Source organism: Chinchilla lanigera, unplaced genomic scaffold (genome assembly GCF_000276665.1).
Source record: "Chinchilla lanigera isolate Chin_1 unplaced genomic scaffold, ChiLan1.0 scaffold00008, whole genome shotgun sequence".
Classification (NCBI taxonomy): Eukaryota; Metazoa; Chordata; class Mammalia; order Rodentia; family Chinchillidae; genus Chinchilla; species Chinchilla lanigera.
The window spans coordinates 28,403,280-28,426,584 of NW_004955409.1; the positions used below are offsets into that span (position 1 = coordinate 28,403,280).

General features: G+C 37.3%; 1 protein-coding gene across 2 annotated transcripts in view; it reads right to left on the bottom strand.

Annotated features, from left to right (window-relative positions):
- Akap6 (A kinase (PRKA) anchor protein 6) overlaps positions 1–23,305 on the bottom strand; it is a 449,068-nt gene that overhangs the window by 335,466 nt on the left and 90,297 nt on the right. For both annotated transcript variants that reach the window (XM_005376946.2, XM_013510378.1), the window contains exon 2: positions 10,187–10,544. In XM_005376946.2, coding sequence (XP_005377003.1) covers positions 10,187–10,510 — 324 coding nt within the window. In that variant the 5' untranslated portion in view covers positions 10,511–10,544. The remainder of the gene's footprint in view (positions 1–10,186; positions 10,545–23,305) is intronic.

Genomic DNA, 23,305 nt, shown 5'->3' on the forward strand with positions numbered 1-23,305 from the left:
AAAAGAATCAAGTTATATCATGTATAGGTACAAATTCCCTGTGATGAGTGTGATCATAATGTATGCCTAAAATGTACCAATAAACTTAATTTTAACAAAGATGAGAAAACAACAAATGAGAGAGCAAATAACAATCCAAGGAAGTAAATATTGGTGCTAAATTATAGATCAAGAAAGTAGGCAGGGCCGGCTTTCCAGTGCAGAGTGGAGTTGTATGTCATGCCTTCAATCACCTGTTTAAAATTACATGTGGGTGAGAATCATTGTAAGTGTATAATTCATACCGTGATGTCTAGCCAGAGTCATGCAGTAAAAGAGAAATACAATCACCCTAAATAACTTCCATTTGAAGTAAGATTTTTTGCTACCTTTGACTAATAAATCTACTAAAATATCAGTAAAATACCACAAACAAAAGAATTTAAGTTTGATGAGGGATAAAATACACCATATTAGCTTTTTAAAATAAAAGCAAGAACAATGAAATTATATTAATGAAAGCAGTCTTTATAAAGATGTATATTTTTGTAAACCCTACCTTTGTCTGTATGAACCATACTAAAATTCAAATATTCTAAAATATCTCCTTTGAATGTCATACTGTAGCAATCATTCTTTAATAATACCAAAATGATTTATCTGTAAATGTTAACTTCTGCAGTGTTTTTGAAATGGCAAACAGAAATTTTGAGGTGAGGCTTTCTCCCCCAAATCACATTCTAAGGCAACTCATCTGGGTCATGGCCTACCCAATGTGTTGTTTTGTTTTGTTTTTCAAGTTTCCCAGGAGATTCTACTATAAAGCCAAGGATGAGAATGTATGATCTCTATACAAGCCATACCTAGAAACCAACCTGTTCATTACTGTTTCTCATTAAACATGTTCACCTATTGTTCTACCTACTTCCATGTTAGTATACTAATAATTCATACCTTAATACCATTTCACTTTGATCATAGGAGATGTTTCCCTCCTCTAACTGAAAAATTTTGAAGGGAGCAGAATGGGCAAGGAGGTAGCAAGTAACAAAAAGAGGGGAAAATTCTCTTACTTTTTCAGCATAGCTATGCCACCATTACTCAAAGCGATCCAAGGTTTTCATCTACTACTTGCTTACAGTAGATTAAAATACATTGATAAGATCTTCCTAGTTTAAGGACAAACAATGATCTCCCTACACTCTCACATCCATATTAGCTGTCTAGTATAAAACAATTGAGAGCTATCATCCTATGCCTTATAGCCACTCAAATTTCATATATTCATGTGTGAGGCTATTCCACTATCGTGTGAAGAATGTAAGGCTTAAAGCTCAAAAAGTATTGTTTCATTCTCAAAGTAATCCCCTGGAGACCTTCTAAGACTCAATTTCCCCATTGCTAACAGTAGGTTGCTGTGAGGATTAAGTGAGAGATTATAAGCAAAACTCCTGATACATATTAGGCATTTTATGGATGCCACTGAACCAAAAACTCTCAGGCAAGCAAAAGGTTAGCTCACATTTGATCTCTGGTTGTTGCTCCTACACACATCTAGCCCTCTGAGACCACAAAAAACAGTTATAGACGCTCAGTGATACCTCATGCTGAGGTTATTAAACATTTTTAGAAACAAACCCCGGTTACCTTTCTCAAATCAAAGTAATGCTAGCTTCTTCAGATGTTTCCCGTTAGACTCATTTTCAAATCCTTTTATACCTCTTTTCTCTAAACTCTATTTTAATGGCTTCTTTAAAATTATGCACCCTATGATAAGCCTCATTTTCCATGCTACTTTTCTAATTAAAAAAATACACAGCTGGACAATCTGATATACTTGTTGAGCCGCCTTGACAATTAGTATTCCCATTCAGAATTCTAAATACAGTTTGCTGCCATACCACCCTGAATGCACCCAATCTCATCAGAATTCTAAATATATTAGTGCACATGGTTAAAGTTTGTGTATACCTAAATATCTTTCATCAAAATTTGTGTTGGAAACTACCAAAGGTAATTTTTGTATTGCCCTTCCCATGTCTTAACCAAGAATGTTTATATGCAAAATTGTGGTAGACTTAGATCATCTCCAAAAGCCATGATGAAAATGTGCTAATTGTTCCACATTGAAAAAGTGTTTACTTTGTATTTAACCTGTTTTCTAGCATTGGATGGGGAATGAGGAGGGAGGGATAATTACTAATGATTAATTGAGACAGATTTCTCAACATGTTTGGGTCTTCTAAATATCTAAAATTAGCTTTTCAAAGAACAAATATTGTTTTTTTTTAATTCTTTTCATTGGTCAATATAGCAAATATTATTACACAGTGTAGGCACTAATTATTAGCATCATAATGAAGCCACACTCTCACAGTACTGGACAATTAGTATTCAGCTTCTCTAAAAAACAATCCCTAAGGAAAACACATAGTCAGTGTTTGGGCTGCTACAACAAACTACCTGAGATTCAATAATTAATAAATAACAAAATTTTGCTGGGTATGGTGGCACATGCCTATAATGCAAGCATGTGGGAGGCTGAGGCAGGAGATTGCATCAAGTTTTGAGGCTAGATAGTGAGTTCAAGAACAGCCTGAACTACACAGCAAGATCCTGTTTCAAAAACAAACACATAAAAAAAAACAAACAAACACATACATACATTCACACATTTTATTCCTTACATGCCTAGATGCTTGAAAATCCAGAATCAAAGCACCAACAGAATTTGTATCTGGTGAGGGTTTGCCCTCTGCTTCCAACATGGCACCTTGTTGCTGTATTCTCACATGCAAAAAGGGAAGAACAGCTCCCCTGTGCCTTTTTCTTTCTTTTCTTCCTTGTGGTACTACAGATGTAACCCAGGGCCTTCCCATAAAGTTACATCCCCAGCTTCTCCCAACTTTTCAAAAAACTTTTTTTTTTTTTTTTTTTTTTTTTTTGAGACAGTCTTACTAAGTAATTTGCCCAAGCTGGGCTCAAATTCACAACCTTTTTGTTACAGACTCCCAGAATGCTGGGATTGCAGGCCTGTGCCACCACACCTGGCTCTTCGTGCCTTTTTTGATAAAATCACTGTCTTAGTTACTTTTCTTCTTGCCAAGACAAAATACCCAACACCCAGAGTTAAAGCAGGAAAGGTTTGTTTGGCTCACAGTTTGTAGAGGTTTTAGTTCCTAATTGTCTAGCTCCAAAACAGAAAGGCGTGGCAGAGGAGGAAGAATCCATAAAGGGCAGCAGGCAGCAAAGCAGCAAGCAGAAAAGCAACAACTCTCTTTCTGTTTCTTATATTTTATCCAACCTACGAGTAGCCCTCATACCTGGGGTGGGGCACCCTTAGTCCTACCAAGTACTATCCCAAATAAATCAGTGGACTAATTTAGTAATGACATACCCTTGATCCCAGCATCACACACTCCAGAGCCCACTCTGAAAAGTCCCATCTATGACTGCTTCAAGCTTTTGGGGGTGGGAGAGATCCAGACACAAGCCATTACACAGTCATTAATGCACTCATAAGGTACCATCCTCAAGATTTAATTTCCTCCTATAGGTTCCACCTCTTAATACCAGCACCTTGGGGTTTAAGACTCCAACATATAAATTTTAGGAGATTACATTCAGATATCGAATTCATCAACCAACAAAGAGATTATAACCACTAATCTGAGCTTGGGGAAAATAAAAATTTTTAATTCTCATGCCCACCATCTTTCTGTTTTCCGAGACTTGGGATAGACCTTTGGGGTTGCCAGTTTCATGGGTATTTCATGTATGTTTTGATCCCACACAGCAACAACAGAAAACAACGTCACACAAAATGGCAGAAGATTACATTTACTCATAGAACAAGTCCCCAAATTACAGCAATTTGCGTAAAAAGCTGTGCTTAAGTCTTTGGGGGCCCAATTGCTATGTTTTATATCTAGATGTCCCTCATGTGAATATAGACAGCAACTGCGAAAGGTGATTGAATTTTGGGGGGTTAAAGCTGATTTGAGGTCAGGAGGTGGAATCCGGTTGGAAGAGGCGTCAGGGTGGGCGTGACCTGGAAGGGAAGATCTCCCTCCCCTTCTCCTCCCTTGACTCTCTGCTCAGAGACGCCTGAGGTGAACAGCTCTCCACCATGCCCCGGTGCCACGCTACCCTTTTCTAGAGGCAGCTGACTTTGTGAGGACTGAGGCTACAGAAACATGAGCAAAAATACAAGTCTCTTCATTTAAGTGGTGGGTGCTGGGTGTTTGTCCCAGCTATCAAGAGAGTAGCTAGGACAATTCTCGTTGACTTCATGTCCTTCCATATCTCCCTTCTCAACAGGGAGACAGGTCAAAGGAAAAAGATCGAGCAGATGGGGGCAGGTCTGAAATGCCTGTGAGCAAAGTGAAAAGGTGATGCTCACAGTGAGAAAAAGACAAATGGTCCTAAAGATGATTTCTCAAACACTGCATATGATCCTGTTAATTGTACAAAAATTTTACATTCTTATTTGAAAGCAAAGTTTAAATTCACATTTCCACTCTACTGGTCTATCTGAATAAAATTAATTGCCTCATGATATTCTTAAGAGTCCTTAACAATATTTTTAGTTGAATCTGAACCTTCCAAAGATCTTTCCCTTTCCCCCATTCTCCTTTATCATTAACAGCTTTTCTACATAAATCTGAAAGACTATGGAGGGTAATAGTCAGCCTTCCTTATAACCCCAATCCTGAATGTACTTATAGGAGCCACATGTTAGTTTTGCATTGGAGGGGACAGAGGACTGGATAAGATGAAGCCAAGCCTCTTACCTTCTATTTTACTCTAGCCTCAAGGTGTTGGACAACTGCTCTTCTGATTAAATAAACCGTGTTTCAAGCCCTGTGTGGAAGCACATGCCTGTAATCCCAGTACTTTTGGAGGTTGAAGCAGAAAGATGAAAAGTTCAACTCTAGGGTGGGCAATTTAGTGACTTCATAAGAACGTATCTCAGGGGCTGGGGATACAGCTCAGCAGCACAAGCACCTGCCTGGCAAGCACAAGGTCCTGAGTTTGATTCCCGGTACAAAAAAAGAACTTATCTCAAAATATTTTTTGAAAAGGGGTGCAAGAGCCCTGGGTTAAATCTCCAGGACCACAAAACCAAACAAGCAAAACAAAAAATAAATTAAAAACAAACAAAATGTAGGTCCACCAAAAAAATGTACATACACTTCAAGAAAAGGAGAATAGTATGATGGTTTTTGAACAGATGGTGTTACCCTTGTGTGGGGGACCCTGAAGGATGTTGTATATCATAGAAAACCCACTAAGCTGCTGGCCCTTAGGGAAGAAATTGAAAATGTATGTGCAGCAGTCACAATAACCGAGGTTGCCCAAGCAGCAGTTTACTGTATTAATAAATGTCTGGAAGCTCATGGCCACCACTTTGCACACCACTTGTAATTACAGAGGCCAGAGGCACCTAGTATTAACCTTATGATGTCTTAATAAGTTTAGTATTAAAATATTTATACAAGTTTTTCTTTTCCTGTAGTGCATATACATTTTTTGGCAGAATGTATATTTGAGGCCAGCAGTGAGAGGACACTAGTCTCACTATGAGACCGGAAGAGAAATGGCAGGACTTTGAAGTAGTAGCCTGAGAGAGAATCAGCAGGCGGCTTCAAATTTTGGTGATAAGAAGTTAAGTGAGCTGTGTTTGTTTGTTTGTTTGTTTAATTTATTTTATTTTATTAAGGAAAGGGAGTAATTCATCCATATTCAAAAATTGTACAAAGATTGTTTCAAAAGTAAATTAAAAAAAAAAAAACAAAGTATAAAGAAACCAGGAATTAGAAACTAGATAGATATAGATTAGAAACTAGATATATATAAAGAACATATAAATATAGAGATATTTCTGATAAGGAAGGTTAAAGGAAAGGGAAAATGATTTCAGATGAGAAAGGATTTTGTATGATAAAGTTTTCTTGCTGCTGTTCTTTTGCTCTATGTTTTTGTTTTCTGAGACAGAGTCTTGCTGTGTAGCTCAGGCTGGCCTCGAATGTAGAGCAACCCTCCTGCCTCAGCCTCTTAAGAACTGGGATTACAGGCATGCTCCGCTACACCGGGCCTTGATGAAAGATATTTAGGATGTCCAAGCAGATTTGTGGAAATTTGTGATGGATGAGAAAGGGTTTTCGTATAGTCCAAGAAGTTTTGTGGAAGTTGGTGCAGGACAAGTTTATTAAAAAGTATTGTTTAAAGTGGTAAGGCTTTCTTAAATAATTGATTTGTTCTTAGACATTTTAAAAAACTGGGCTAAGGGGGCTGGGGATTTAGCTCAGCGGCAAAAGCGCCTGCCTGGCAAGCGCAAGGTCGTGAATTCGGTTCCCGGTACCGGAGAAAAACCAAAAAAAAAAAAAAAAAAAAAAACTGGGCTAAGAAACATAGTCTTATGTTTTATCAAAGCAGTCTTAACCCTGAGTCAGGATTTGTTGTAAAATTTTTTAAATGATCAACTTAATAATGCTATTATTTTAGGTTATGATGATATATTTGACACCCAATATGATCTATCTGGGAGCAAAGATATGTATACAACTGAAGACTATGCTATGAGTCTGAGCTTTGTCTAAATGTTGTTCAAAAGTTTTCAGAGTTAAATGTACATTAATTTATTACATAAGTGCAAGGTAACCAATAAGAGCTTTTATTTATATAATATGCACTGTATTTAGATCTTAAACATAAAAAATTACATCAACTTACTTTAATCAAATAAGCATTTTATTATTATATAAATAAGACACACTTGTACATTGGGAAATAAATCTATTTTTGGTCACTAACTTGTTTCCCAAACTTGTAGGAGTTATAAAGCTAGTCTTTGATTTTTTTTGGGGGGGGGGCAGTGCTGTTAAACTTTGTATACCCATTACATGCAAAAACACAGATTCTAAATTTTGCTTCAAAAGTAAGAGCTAGTTTAATGTATGAAGGACTTTTATAAAGCTGAGATGCTAATTATCACTGACTTCTTTGTACATTACACGCATTTATGTTCCCTCAAGTGGACAAGATTTTTAGAATATATCTTGCCATACTCATGCCCTTTAAACTTAAGTTGTTTGTAATAATAGACTTTTTTCTTTTATGTTTCTGTGTTCCTATTCATATTACGATGTGTCTACCACTGTACATCCCAAGCAGTGTTACTCCAATAATGAAAAGATTAGGCTTTGGCCACCTAAAGAACATATTCAATATTTATGTTATTTTACACTAAAATGGGAATGTAAATGTATTTTTGGAAAGATAATAATGATAATTTAATTTTCTTGGTATAATAATGTCAGTCACAATTGTCATGCTAAGGAAAGAATGTTAGCATTCTACAGGAGTCTGTCTTTTAGCAAGTAACCTGAACAGTATTTTAAGATGATAGGCCTTTACTTACAGGACAAATAAAGCATGACTCTGACTCCTAATAATAATGTTGACCATGATTTGTAGAAGGGGTAACTGTTCTCCCATCACATTTTATATTTCAAAGTGCCCTTGATGTCCACAATAGTAAGGATGAGGACTTACTACTCTTACTTCAAGACTTGTGCCATTGACCATCTGGATGTTTAACAGCTTAGGCTTGGAAACCAAAGATAAACAGGAAAAAAGGTCTAAAAAAGAGTATTTTTGCCCTTGACCTCCAGGATCATTTAGGATCCACAAAATGAGTGGACTCCTCGGGTGAGTCAGCTGACCTGCTGAGCAGGGAATTTGTACGGACCCTAGAAGTCCCCAGTGTGGATTCTATAAAAGGGGGGTCATTGGAGAGGGGAACGGCCAGCAATACTTTTGAAGAAGCCACCCGGTCAGCAAGACCCTCACTCATCTTGGCAGATGGCATAATTGGTAGTGAAAAAATTAAAAGAATCAAAAAGCTCCTCACAAGGCACCACAAGTAACTCTTGACTGACCCTGATAGAGAAAGGTCATTTTTGATTACCTACTCAGTCTTAAACACCCAAAAGTAAAGTATAACCAGACAGTGAAATAATCAATCATAACATTAAAGAGAGAGAGATCGTAAGGAAATTTCTTCTTAAAATTAGGGAGGATAAAATCCCTGAGGGTGAAAAAAGACACAGAGACTACCAAATGGATAGAGAACAAATTCCTGGGCCCTCAACCTGTTACTCGTGAAAAGTATGATATTCAGTCAGGGACTTAAAAGTGGTTTTTGCTAAAAATTACGATGCTTCACCTGGACCTACCAATACCCAAGAGGTAACTAAAAGTAGAACAAAGCTTGATCTTCCTTTTGTAAAACTCTGAGTCAAATCTTTCTCAGTTCTGTGTACGGGTATGTCAGTCATTTTGGAAACATTTGCCTAGAAGTGAAGCAAGGTTTATCAGCCCTAAGTGTGCATAGCCTACCTCTTTACCCTTCAAAACTGATGACACCAGGTAAGAGATTTACAGAGGTGCTCAGCTCTGCCTAGAAATCTCCACTGCCCTAAGTCTACAGTCTCCTTGAATGCCAGCAGTATCACAAGACTGAAACTGCCCCAGAGACAATCATCCCACGTACACCAGCCTTCTCCTCACATCATGAGGATTCATCTCATGGGAACAAATCTACAGTATCTCTCAAGTCACGATGATTCCTCCAGACCTACAAAACCAGGACTGAGACAATGATTGAGCAGCCCCCAGCCCCCTTAGTACCCCATAAACCTGCGCCCTGTTCTTCATGAACTGGCCAATCTGTTCCACTTCTTCATACCCAGGCCCCCTTCAGTCTGAGAAATCATCTATATTTCTATCTTCTCTCACTTTCCTTTGTTAGGGGAACTGGCTTGATCGTTGTCAGAGCTGCGTTCCCCTTTATTTTCTCTTACTTTCCAATTAAAGCTTTTTCTGGAAATTCATGCTGATTGCCTCAGTTTTAATATGCATTACCACTGAAGCAAGAACCTGTGCTATCCCATAACAACCGCTCCCTGCTGCCACAGCAGGAAGCTGGCTGGGACTCGCATTCTACTGAAGCTTGTCCCTGATCACCTCTTTGTTCCCCTTTTGTGCATTCTCCCCAGGAACCTATGGAAAGGAGACTCCAGGTCTGCTTAACCTGTAAGAAGCCCAGCCATCTGTGATACTGTGGCTGTTCTCCCCTGCTGTTTCTGTCTTGAACGTAATGCAGAAGGCTGCCATAGGACCTGTTGAACCACCCTGAAAAGGCTAAGCCAGACCTGAGACCTTTGTCCTCTCTTAACTACCTTTTCTTTTTTTCTGATGACTATATCCTATAAGCCACAAAAGTCTTAGATCCAAGAATCCGCTTAGCCTTTGACTTCAAGTCATTTAGAATGAGTCAGCTTAGATAAAGAAATTTTCCTTAATATTTCATCTAACAGATTAGAAATTTATATATGGGTTGGGAGCCAATGCCACGACTGGTTATAAAACTACCTTGTTTTGCTGGTCTTTGACCCAAGCATGTATTTCCCTTAAGGACCTGGGTAAGTGAAAAGACTATGGCAGTGCAGAATTTACAATACATATTTTGGGGGCTTTCCGCCAAAAACTTTATCAATACCACTCTTCATGAGCATCTCCAATTTGTTTTTGCCAACAGCCAAGCTTTTATAAAGGCTCTGGAAGCCACAGACATTTTTTAAATGTCTGAACTTTAGATGAGTTATTATAAAAGTACCTCTGTTCAGCATGATGCATTGTACCTCAGTGAAAAGATTCATTCTTAGATTCATTCTAAAAGGAAAACATTGCCCTTCCTCACAAGGCCAGAATCCACCATTCTCCATAAAAACAACATCACCTTCCCAGAAGATACTAATCGCATGCATATGCTCACAATCACAGCTCAGCTTGATACTTTATGAATCTTTTATTGAACCTCTTATACTACTTTTCAAAATGCTGTTACTCTTTACAGCTGATTTCTAAGATATTGCACAAAAAGGTCTCTTTCATCTCTACTTCTCTGTTCTAACCCCAAAGCCCAGTTTTTCTCTACCATAAATAATTGGTGAATGAAGAAAAATCAAACCAGAATTTGTTTTGCCCATATTTATACCTTCAAGACTAATGGTTTCAGACCTGCTACTCTATTTTTCTTCATGAACATTTCCTCATTGGGAATTGTATAACTCAGAGTCCAGGTGACGCAGTCTCTCCAGATTCTGTCCTGGGAGAATCTGTGCCCAGAAACCTGCCTTACCTTTAGTTGAACTAGATGCACGTCCACATGTTTGCTGTCTGAGTCCTGCTGGACTGAGTAGGTTAGGTCTCGGACCCTCTCTGACGTCATTCGGAGCCAGGTCTCAATTTCAGGTAAATGAAGGACAATCTTCCAGTCAGCGCCTGTATGCAGTGGGGGTGGTTTTTCATACTGCTGGTCAGAATCTATGTCCTTCATGGCCTCTTCTCCCTCTCCCGGCTCCACAGTGGGTGTCATGTTGATGGCCATGGGTGAAGCATCAGTAGCCATGGGATCCAGGTCCTGTGACCTCAGCGGGGAGAGTGTCACACTCATAGTTAACATGGAGAATTCTAAACCTTACTTCTTTCCAAAACAGCTAAAAGAGAAGAGGAAAGGAAAAAGCAAGAGTCAGATCAGATTGCCAAATAAAGAAATGATACTTCACAGAAGAAACAGGATTTCTAAATTAAGCCAGAATTCTAAATTAAGAAACCATTTCTCATAACAAAAACACAAAGAGTTATTTTGATTTTCTGCTTGGTAGCCCCAAGACGCAGCATACAACAGGAACACAGCGTTACAGTGCTGCTGTCTACCCAAACATCCATCCTCCCCTCACTCTTTAGGAACCTGACTGAATTTTAGCTATGAATATTCCGGCTGAAAATTTCACATTACCTTCCCTATTTCCGGGGCTGGGGATTTAGCTCAGCGGCAAAAGCGCCTGCCTAGCAAGCGCAAGGTCGTGAGTTCGGTTCCCGGTACCAGAGAAAAACAAACAAAAAAAAAAAAAACAAAAAAACAAAAACCTTCCCTATTTCCTTTGCAGCTAGATGTAGCCATGTGGCTAAGTTCTGCCTAAGGAGAAATAAGTGAAACTATATGTAAAAATTCTGAGAAAGCTGTTGAAAAAGAACATTATTTCCCCTGTCTGCCCTTCTGTTTTTCCCTCTTATTTCAGCCTGTAATATGCACTTGATGGCTGGAGGAGCTCCAGATGCCAACTCAGATCCAGAGACGCTTTTGAGCATCTCCAGGAAGGATGGCGGAGCACAGAGATGGAAACTGGGCTCTATACGATAACGCGGAGCTATGGTACCAGTCTTTACTGCAGCCCTTGACTTTTTTCATGTGTGAGAGATAAACTTCTATCTTATGTAAGCCATGATTTTGGGGGCTTTCCTATCAGCACCCAAACATCATTTTTACCATAGTCAATATATTCAGTACATGAATACCTAGTGAAAGAAGATGTTCTAATTACTAAAAATATTGTGCTGATTTCAGATACTGCTCATCTCTATTAGATAAATAAATACAACTTACCAATTCCAAACATTTACTTTCTTAAAAAGTGTAAGTCATGGATTAGATCAGACAGATCTGATTAATGCTCAACCTAAATTGTATTAACATTCGGTTATATTTTTAAAGGCTTGTGTAATTTCCAGAGTAATTTACTGAAAACAAATAACAGTAGACTCTTTAAAAAATCAGTGAAAATAACAAGTGTAAGTCATAACAAACAGTCTTTTTAAAATGAAGTTAGTTAATTTACTAATGATGCTGCTATTGAATTTATCTTTCTTCTGGAAGCAGTCTAATACAACATAAATTTTAGGCTCTTGTACTTCAAAATAAACATTCGAAATAGATAATATTTTTAGCTTCTACTTAAGGCAATGGATTCTTTGCCATTTACGAATTTTTCTTATTCTATATATTCAAGTTAGTTTATATGTTCATTCTTACAAAGATGGAAAGTAGCTGACTTAAAGATCAGAAATTTAATGTGATTGTCAGAGAGTAGCTCTTATTTCTTTAGATACTTAATATTCATTTATTAACAAAAGCAAAGTTATTTTTACCTACATAAACAGGGAGAAATCAAAACAACCACCAGTTTGACCAGAAACATGTAACTTTCTGTAAAAACAAAATGGCACAGGGAATTAAAAAGACTTGTTCAAACAACAAAAGCTTTGAGAGTGAGTTACTTCTATAACACATTATTTCAGAATCCTTCCAGCACTGCAGTCAATTTTCTCTCCTAATTTCTTGAGCATCTAACTTTTCAATTAAATGACAAAGAAATTTACAGATGAATTACAGAAACCGAAATATATTTAAGTAGGTTCTTCACTTTCTTATGGTTAACAAGGCAAAATGTATGTGACAAGTAGACTCATCACTTTGGTGCCTAAAGAAAGCTTTAGGTTTCCATTCAATAGATTTCTTTGACCATTTGTAAGAGAGAAAAAGTCCACTCTCCATATTTTTAATCATTTTTGCATTTCAAACATCATTATTATGGTTATTATTATTACTATTATTATTATGGTTGTTAATGTTATTATTGATCATTTTGAGCCAGGGTCTGACTATTTGGCCCAGGTTGGCCTTGAATTTGGGATCCTATTGCCTCAGCTTCCTGAAGGCTAAGATTAGAGGTAGGTACCACCACGCCTAGCCTATTGTGCAGTACTACTGTATTCTGTGTGTTTTTGTTTTGTTTTTACCCTAACTCTGTATTCTGTTTTTAAAATAACAGTAACACTAGAATTGGCTATTAAAAAAAAATTAGAAGGCAAAGAAATTTCACCTGAAGGAATAAAACTCCAGAAAGAATGAATTAAAATACTTTTTCAAAAATTATATCATAGCTATAGGCTCTGACTCTGATTTTCCAAAACTTTTAAATTTTTAATGGATTCATTGCCCTTCTCTAGTTTTAGAATCACAAACCTGGTGAAGGATTGATACAAAAGGTTAATAAAAGTTTGCTGTTCTAGAACACAGAACCAGTTATAATTAAGCAGCATATTAGGGCCACAATGATTCCTTTTATCTAAGAAGATTCATCCAAGAAAACAACTAAACGCTGAAGTTGTGTAAAATGAACTCTTTCAGCTATTCCCACATTCTCCCACTATCCCACATATTCCTACCCAAGAGCACTGCACAACTGAAAAATGGTAGCTGGCCACTGTGTTCTCTTTGAAACTCCTAAGTTAAGGTAGGGCTGTCTGTGGAACCCATATCCTACTGTAAATTAAAGAACATACCAAGAGTTAGCTCAGTGCAATATATGTCCAAACCTACAAAATTTTCACGCAGGCTAAGCACAGTGAAGTCTTATATGACTTGGGGTAAAACACTCCATATTTCTGGCATCAGTTGCCTAATCTACAAAATGAAAAAAAAAATGAACTAGGTAAATAGTGAGATCTTCTCTTGCCCTAAGTATCTATAACTGCCACAATTACTCTTCCAGAGGTTTTCAAACTCTTGGAATCTTTCTACCTATAATGAGCTGTGTAGCTGCTAAAAGATAGCTCTCCTAAAATCAAAGCTCACAAAGATGGTGGAGTGGTGAGCTGTGGCAAATTAGCCTTCCTGAAATTGGGCGACCAGATGCTGGAGTATAGAAACTTGGGGAAGAGAAGATGGAGGGAAGTGGATACCCAAGACCCAGGAATGTTCTGAAGGCAGAGCTGGAGCCCATAAGGAGAGTGTGATGATAGATTTCAAGGCAGAAGAGGGATGTGACAAACAGTGCCACCTCCCTGAGTTCCAGCTCATTAACAAACTGTGCATTCTCCCTGACTCTCATCTGGCAGCATAAGATGGGGGCTTGAGTCTACAGAGGTCCAGTGACAGCATGGAACCCTGGAGACCTCCACAGAGAAACATACCAGTGGAGCAGAACAGTGCATACTATGGGTTGCTGCAGCTGGTGAGTGACTTCAAGTCTAATGTCTCCAAGAGAGAATGATTGTCTGGACACTCTTTAGGGTTGGGGCCAGCTGAACCTGGGCTATGAAGCAGCCATGGGTAGGCTTCATCTCAGGGTTCACAATGTCTGGGTTGGGCATCTGAGGTCAAACCAGCAAGAAACACCCATAATGTTGTGGGCAGAAGAACTTGGGTCATAGGCCCACAACCAGAGACATCAAGCTGACGTTCTGCAGGGCTGAATTGGCACCCCACTTCATTCCTATTGCAGGTTTGTAGGGATAATAGAGTATGGATCTCTGTCAGCCTCCTTTGTCTATCAGTGACAGCAAAGACATGCCCTGAAGTGGGCACTACCATAAAACTATAAACCCCTAAAAGATAACTGTAGGCTTAAAATCACAGAGAAATCTCTTTTTTCTTTATATTTTGATTGTATATTCTTATTTTTTTCATGAGTGTGAACATTGTTTTCATTTTGTCCTTCTTTGTTTCCCTCCTGTCTTCTTCATCAATCTCCAAAAGCTTAGCTAATCTTCCTTTGTCCTTCAATCTTGTATTGAATTTCTTTCTCTTCTTTTATTTCTCTACTTTTTTTCTCCTGTCCCTTTTAAAGTTTCTCACCAGAGGGTAAAATTGCTCAACCAAGGGTATATTTACTGTATATACTTTTCTGATTTGTTTTACATTTTGTTATATAATTATAAATCTTGTTCCTATGGTTATAGATGGCAAATTAATAGTTACCATAGTTTGTATTTGATACTATTATTATTACTGATTGTCCTACTTTAGCCAAAGTGACATAGTTCATCTAATCATTTGTTTCTCCTTGTATGTCAAGACTGAGATTGTCTGAGTGTCATAAACAATACTATAATCCAGTATCAAAGAACCAGGGGCTAGACCAAATAGACAGCAACCTCTCACCCCTAATAAATTAAAAAGTAGGATGTTACAATAGACGCAAAAGCCAAAAGCCAGTTATACTGAAAAGACATCTGTGAAAAGTAGTCATTTCCTAAATCATTCTCAGAACTAGTAATAAAGCTACTTGCCATGATCAATACACAAGCACCAACAGAGAAAAAAAAATTTAAAAATAGAAAATGAGATGACACAGAAGTAAGATGCAACCCCAGACCTCCAGCTCACTAAGGCAAACCCAGGGGCACTAAGGTAGAACAAGTCAAAAATCACCCACTTGAGTTCTCCAAAATGGTAACAGCAGAAGTAACAAAGCAGATGAATGAGGTTCTAGAGAAAAACAAATCAGAAATTATTTCTCAGATAACTAAAGAAATGATGATCATAATGAAAGATATGGTTAGTGAACATAGAGTAGATACAGATAAAAAATAGAGAAGCTTAGGAAAATAATGATGCCAATCCAACACAGCAAAGAAACAGAATCCATGAAACCCCAAACAGATATCCAGGAGATTAAAAATTCTACTTAAAGTATATACAGCAGGATCAACAAATGCAAGGACAGAATATCAGATCTAGAAGACAGATTTGAGATTAGCAATCATAAAGAGAAAGACTTCCTAAAAATAGCAAGGAATCCAGGCATGGTGGCACATGCCTGTAATCCCAGACCTTGGGAGGCTGAGGCAGGGAAATAGAATATATAAAGAATTTTAAAATGCCACCCACCAATTTAGAGACCCAATTCAAAAACAGGCATCTCAAACAAATAGATATTTCTCAGATGAAGTACAAATAGCAAAAAAAATATGAAAAAATGCTCAACATCATTGGTCGTTTGAGAGATGCAAATGAAAACAATGCTGAGATTCCATCTCACTCCAGACAGAATGGCTATTTTTAAGAAATCATCCAATAACAATACTGGTGGGGCTGTGGGGAAAATGGAACCCTTGTCCCCTTTGGTGGGAGTGTATATTGGTATCAATCAGTATGGAGATTCCTCAAAAAAACTAAAAGTAGAGGTTCCTTTTGACTCATCTATTTCCCTTTTTGGTATCTTCCCAAAAGAATTGAAAGCATCATAACACAGCAATATACATGCATCCATGTTTAAAGCAGCACAATTTGTAACAGCCAAATGCTGTAATAGCCCAAATGTCATCAGTGGATGAATGGATAAAAGTGTGTATCTTTATGCAATGGATTACTACTCAGCCATAAAGAAGGATAAACTAGAAACATTTCAATGTAAATGAATGCACCTTGACACCATAGACTCAAGTGAAATAAGTTAGAAACACCTGTGTAAATATCGCATTTTTTCTGATGTGAGAAACTGAAAGTGTAAATAAGGACCAAAAAGTATAATAGAGATTGTGAAATAGGAAGAAAATATTCAAATGTGAAGGAGAACAAGGGAAGGGGGATGGGAAAAGGAAGGAAGGGAAAATTTTAAAAAGAGAATAGGAGGAAAAAATAGAAACAAAGCCTTTGTAAAGAAGGAGTGGAAGAGTGGTTGAATGAGGGGAGAGGATTAGGGGGAAAAGATGAATCAAGATATATTATGTTCTGGTAAAATTTATTATGATGAATGTAATCATTATGTGTATCTAAGGTGGTATGCAATATGTATATCTAAAATGAACCAATAAAATTAATTTTAAAAAATCAAAGCTCACAAATGTCAATAAATTTGTCCTACTTAATAGAAAGAAATTGTAATGAAAAAATATTTTGTAAAACATCATTTATGCATTACATGTTGCTAATTTTTCTCAGAGGAACAAATACGGGAGATTCTCCTATCTAGGAATTTGCCTCTTTAAGACTAACAACATGGATATGGCTATATATGCAGAGAAAAATGGAATAAAAATATTAAACAAAATGTCGGTAAGGAGGACAGGATGTGCATCACATACATAACACATTAGGAAAGGGCAAGAAAACCTGTAATTTAAACTAACAAACCAACGTGTCCTTGCATATGTAAAATTTCAACTTGGAAGTGATATTTCCACATTTAACTACTCAGATTTTAAACAAGGGAGTTTCTATAACCCAGAGAAGCAAAGCAAAGCATGGATTTAATTTTCATTTTGACTTCTGTTTGTTTACTTTCCTTCCAATATATCTCCCGCTGAGAAAAAATGCCACATGTCATAATAGCATAGCCAGCCTGGGAAATGGCATAAAGTGGATTAATTATACATTTCTGTGAAAAGCATTTACTATAAACATTTGGTTTTAAATTCTAGTGATTCACATTTAAATGTAGCACCCATAGGTGACCATAATCTAGTTCTGATTTTTACCAAACCACATTTGAATTGAAAGATAAATGTATAATTCCAGGAAAAAATGTTTGAAATTATGGAAACTACAGTAACAATCTTTGTGTTACCACTTTCCCGCCCTTATCATAATCATTCAAATTTGCCTCCCCATCAAATTAGTCCATTGGAATGTAGGAAATTCAGCACATTCATACTATGTGGTATCCTTTTCTTTTATAAGTTATCTTACTTTTCTAGTCCTGAAAAATTTAAGGAACATAACAAAGCCACAAAAACTTATGATGATGCCAACGAAAGGATTAGGCGAAGTGCACACAAATATCCATGGAGTTATACTCTGACTTCAAGATAAAATGAGAGAAATAATGAAAGAGTTCGTTGGGGCCCAACAGGCTTACCATTCTCTCCCTCTTTTCAAACGCTTGTGTGGTCACCTGTCCAGCAGTACAGATAATACTATCTTTATCCCAGCAGCTGTTAAATATAGCACCCATCCAATCCTTTTCTTTTCACAAATCTAAAGAGGCAGTATATGAAGTACAGAAGCTACACACAGGAATGATTTTAAAGTCTTTTTCTTCTTAATCTTTGGGAAGATTTTCCTTACATTATTTTTTTTACTATCCTATAGGAACAAAAGAAAACATACCATAGATTGCATATTAATAAGGCCTGTTTCTGCTGTCTCTCTCTCTCTCTCTCTCTCTCTCTCTCTCTCTCTCTCTGTGACAGTTCACAAGTTCTGAGTCGAAGCTAAAGTTAGCAGAATGTTAGACTTGAATAAACGACGTTTTTAAATCAGCAGAGTGTTCTGAAGCCAGATCAGACGGCAAAACTTCCAGCTACCCAGGTATCAAAACTACCCATTGCTTTCTCCCTTCTCCTGCATTTTTTTCTGTTAAATAAAAGAGCAGAAAATCTGGTATCTCCCTACCGTACTCACTGTAAATGCTTTTGTCACTAATGTCCCTTTAAGATTAAGCATATGGCTCCTCCTCCCCGCACCCCAGCCCCCAGCTCTCTTCTGGTGGCCAAATAAGATAAAGACCTGTGTGAGAGCTGCCTCATGCCTGCAGGGGACCAGCTTCATAGGCCCTCAGTGGCCTAAATTTCTTGTTGAAAGAGGACTGCTGCGCAGTGGAAGCTAACATATAAGCTTCAGAACTGTGGAGTTATAGCAGGCATTTTGAAAAAAAGCAGCGATAAGTGAGCAGAGAAAAAGGAGCCAGTTGCCAAAACAAGAATCACTACAGCAAAGAGTGTTTGGATGGACAGAGAACATCCAATCACAGTTCAGAAGAATCAAGACTATACTCTCCACAAAAACCAAGCATCCTAAAATGAGAAAAACATAGTACAGTGTTAATTTAACCTGCCGACAGAGCCAGTCTGAACCAAATAGCTTCAAGCTCCTTCTCTTTCTCAGAAAGAAACTGTTCTTTCCAAGTGAGAAAACATAATTATGCATACTGTTTGAGACACAGTCTTATCATCATGTAATTCAATCCTAAACCTAAATGCTTATTCTCAGTCTTTCTGTGTCCTGCTTACTCTTTAAAACATAAGTGGAAAAAAAAAAAAAAAAACATAAGTAACTAAAGCATAATTTTAGCCAAACAAATTTGTTTGCTATATCACACATATTACAAAATAGAGGTAGGAGAAATTAGATATCAATTGTGTCCTTTTTTTTCCTCCACCTTTCTTTCTTTCATTTATAGTCTCATAACTGCTCTTCACAGAGCCCATTTATACAGACATTTTAGAAAGAAAAAATCCTCTGGACTCCACATTTTTTGTCTAAGATTAGCACTCATGATTTGATTGCATTAAGGAAAAATAACTCAGGAGGTACACTAAATATCAGAGTCCAACACAGGAGAATTGGATTCTGCAAAGAAAAGACAAAAGCCAGTTTAACAGATTGCTTAATTAAATGGTGCTGTCTACCCAGATAAATGAGGATCTAATTTATCACCTAGCTTTAAGTCTTGCTGCCCGTCTCCCTACTTCTATGGCTCTTACAGGGTCAAGAACTGAGAAACTTTAAATGGAATTAAGCTCTTTAGTATGAAAACCAAAGATTTGTTGCCAAATATAAAGTTATATTTGTATTTAGGAAAAAAAACAGTATAGCTTTTGTCAGACACACCTAAGGAAATTTCCACGACAGCCGTCTGATACCTTTTCCTTTGCCGTCTTTCTGCTCAGCCCCATGCCTTCCAGCATTCACCCAGAATAACACTGTTTAGTGAGATCAAGTAACCCCAGATTAGTCTCACTTTCTAATCCTCCTGTAATAACAGGCTAGCCTGCAAGCAGATATCAGTGAGGAGGACACCGGGGGAAAGAGAATGTTCACAGAGAGCCACACAGAATTCTACAGTTTGAAAGGTCTAGTGGTGTTATTATTAGTCTCCCTCCCTCTCTCCCGCCTCTCCCCTCTCCCTCTCTCCCTCCTTCCTCCTTTCCTCTTTCCTTCCCTCCCATTCCCTCTCCCTCTCTCCCTCTCCCTCTCTCCTTTCCTCATCCCCTCTCTTATATTTTTGGTTACAGCTTTGCCCTGGACAGATGGCTATTACATTCTGTTACATTCTGTTAATCACTTATAGACCAGGCACAGTTTCCAGGTTCTCTCCTTAACCACCCACTAACTCTTTTCCAGAGCATAGAGTCTTCTGTCAGCCATACCACACTTCATAAAATATTTTTCTTCCACAGCAACTCTTCCCATCCCTCTTCCTGGATATTCATATTATTTCCATGGCAGTGATGCCTAGAATGACTGGGGTGGTCGTCATGCCCCCACCCCATGTTGTCTTTCTTTCACTACAGAAATCGGTTCCTGTCACAAAGATTCATTTGGTTGCTTTTAACAGTCAGCCTCAATGGCAGCCATGATCGTCAATGTGTGGACCTGGATGCAGAGAATATTAGCACATGCTCAGCTCTCTCACCCTCAACCCAAGTTGCTAAAAATCATCTTTCAGCGTTAGTTATCCACCTTTTAATTGTTCATGAAAATGTTGAAAGTGACTGGATTTGTAAACCACTAATAAGTAATCTACACAATTGTTTTTGTCAGTGTTATTAACGCCAAGAAAATGAAATAAGATTCATTTCTAATTAACTCATATTATTGAGAAACAGCTCTGTAAAGGGCATTTTACTTATATTCTTATCATATTTACCCTCAAGAAAATTAAAATTTAATACCTCCCTCTCCTCTACCTTTCTTCTCTGCTTCATGCATATGTGCACACAATGCACAAACATACACACACACACCCATACACACACACAAATACACACCATACCTACCATAGTCAAATACGTAGAAAGCAAAATAAAGTTCAATGAAATCCCAATGAAGTCTCATTACACATGGGGGAGGGGGAAGATAAGAGGGATCATTTACTGGAGAAGATAACATTTAAGGTGAGCTTGTAAAAATGGGTCCGATTTAGACAGGCAGCCGTAGACAGAAGTTGATGAAGGATTTGGGGTGGGGGCCTGCTTGAACAAAGCTATTTTAACATCATAAAATTAGAGAAGGTAGACCTAAAAGAACTGGGAACTTACTGTAGCTGAGAACAGATAAGGCTACAGGAAAGTCGCAGCCCTCTGAGCTTTGAACGCTATGACAGAGCTTGGAATGAATGTCTCTGAGCAGGAACTCTAAAAGATTGTTTAAAAAAAGAAATCAGATTAAAGTTTATGCTAGAATGGTGGAGAATGGTCAGTACATACACTACATTTCACCAGTAAATTGAAATAAGAAGAATTGAGAATGTCAACATCCCCTTTTCCAGGCAAAGACATAATAAACATAAAACATAACCTTAAAAACTCTGTTAGGTGTGAGAGAAAGAGATACAAAGAGTGAGAGACAGATCCATGAGTGAGAGCAAGAGAGAGAGAGAGAGAGAGAAATTAGTCTGACTTTTATATTAGGGTGATTAAAGGAGCTCTATGTTCTGTCCTAGCTAATCCATTAACTATAAAAAGAATTTTCCATTTTTAGTTCTCCATTAACCCTACTCACCACCCTAGCATCACAGACAAAGTGGAAAAATTTAAGGGTTACTTTATGCAATGTTTTCACTTTTTTATTCTAAAATTGCTTTTAAAATTAATTTTACATTAATATATATTAATTCAAACAGTCCAAAAATAGATCACATTGAAGATAAAAGATCACTTTCTATGTCCACATTTTAGCCCCAGTCAACAAATGATGAGGTTATTTTTATCTTTTATGATCTCAATATGTACAGTAGAAATTAACCCTTAAAAGCATCATCTTTAAAGATTCTGAAATCTAAATTAATTAGTTCTCTGCATTAATGCAGTAATATTGATGTATTTGCTATTTCACTGTATATTTCCCAGACAATAATAAGTATTCTATAAAAATAAAGACAGAAAACTATCTTCTGCTACAGAAAATAAATTGAGAGAGTGCTGGGCAATTTCTGGGTAGAAACAGCCAATTAAATACACATATCTATATTCTCTCTCTCTGAAAACCTACTAATAATACTGAAAGGTTTTCTAGTAAGTATAAACACTTAGGAATAGAGGGGGGCAATTTCTGGAAGCAACAAATTAGATAAACACATAATAAATGACTTAGCTAACTTGAAAAAAGCCAAATCCTGGTTCAGTAATGTATAGAGCAAAGAACCAACCTTACTTTTACTTCAAAATCCTGAAAGGTTTCTTTTTTAAACTGAATTCGTTACCTAGTGCTTGCCAGGCAGGTACTGTGCCACTGAGCTATATCCCCAACTCTTCCTGAAAGTAATTTGGAATTGATGGAACCAGATACCTCCGCAGGTCGAGGTGGAAGTATGTGTATGTCAAGGAATTAACTGTACTACAAAAGAAGGCTAGCCTTTGTCCTAGGTCCTGGAAGGTAACCTATAAACTGTGGACATTCTCTGAATGATAGGCATATCCTTGTCATTCATGATGGGCTCCTCAAGTCATACCTGATAGTTTATGTTAATGAGGTGACTCAGGATAAGACCTGGCCAGACAGAAAGACCCACCATGTGATTAAAGGATTGGGACTTTAGGAAAACCATGTGGTAATGACTCAATCAATCAAGCTTATATAATGAAACCCAGATAAATACTATGGATATTGATGCTTAGGTGAGATTCCCAAGTTGGCAATTATCCATGGGTAAAGTCACACGTCCATGACAGAAGAGAACTGCGTCTCTGAGGACTTGGAAACTTTGTTCCAGTCCCAGGAATGAGCTTTGGGATGGAGGTAGCAGCATATACAAAGGATCATAGAGGAGATTGCTTTGGATTTCTCAACAACATTGAGACAATTGTTATCCTTAAGAAGCAAAAACAGCTCTAGCCTATAAGGAACTAAAGTAGACACTTGTTAAAAGAAGACATACAAACAACCAACAAGTAATTAAAAAATAATCTCACTAGTGAGGGAAATGCAAATCAAAATCATAATACCACCTCAAACCAATTACAATGGCTAACATAAAAAAGATAAAAATAGCAAACGCTGGTGAAAAGGCAGAGAAAGGAGAATTCTTATATACTATTGGTAGAAATATAAAATTGAAAAATAAGACAACAATAATAAACTCCAGAAAGAAACACAATGTTATATAAAAAGTAGAACAAGTGGTTCTTCTCAATAGGCTCTAGAAATCACCTATGTGTAATTTTTAACTAATGCATCACAATCATAGCTATCATCATATGACACAGCTATTGTTCTGGGTGGTTTAGATGTAAACTTCATCAACATATTCTTAACTATTTAAAACTAAATGTTGCTATAACCCAAATTACAACATAATTTTGAAGAATGGAAGGATGAGAATTGTGTGTGTGTGTGTGTGTGTGTGTGTGTACATATCTGTAAACAGGTGTGTGAGAGAGGTGGTATGGGACATAAACTAAATAAATTCTCATCTTTCATAGAAAGAAGTCAACAGGTGAAGCTAAGAAAAAAACATACTCAGGAAATAGCTGTACCATCCTATGATGTCAGTCAGTGTGCAGTTACCCAAAAAAAGAAAATCTGCTAATATATAGCATCTAAAGCATGGTAAATAGAAAAGATCTGCTATTTGTCTAAAAGAACATCAGAACTACTTGCCTCTTAACTATTTGTATTCGAACATAAAAT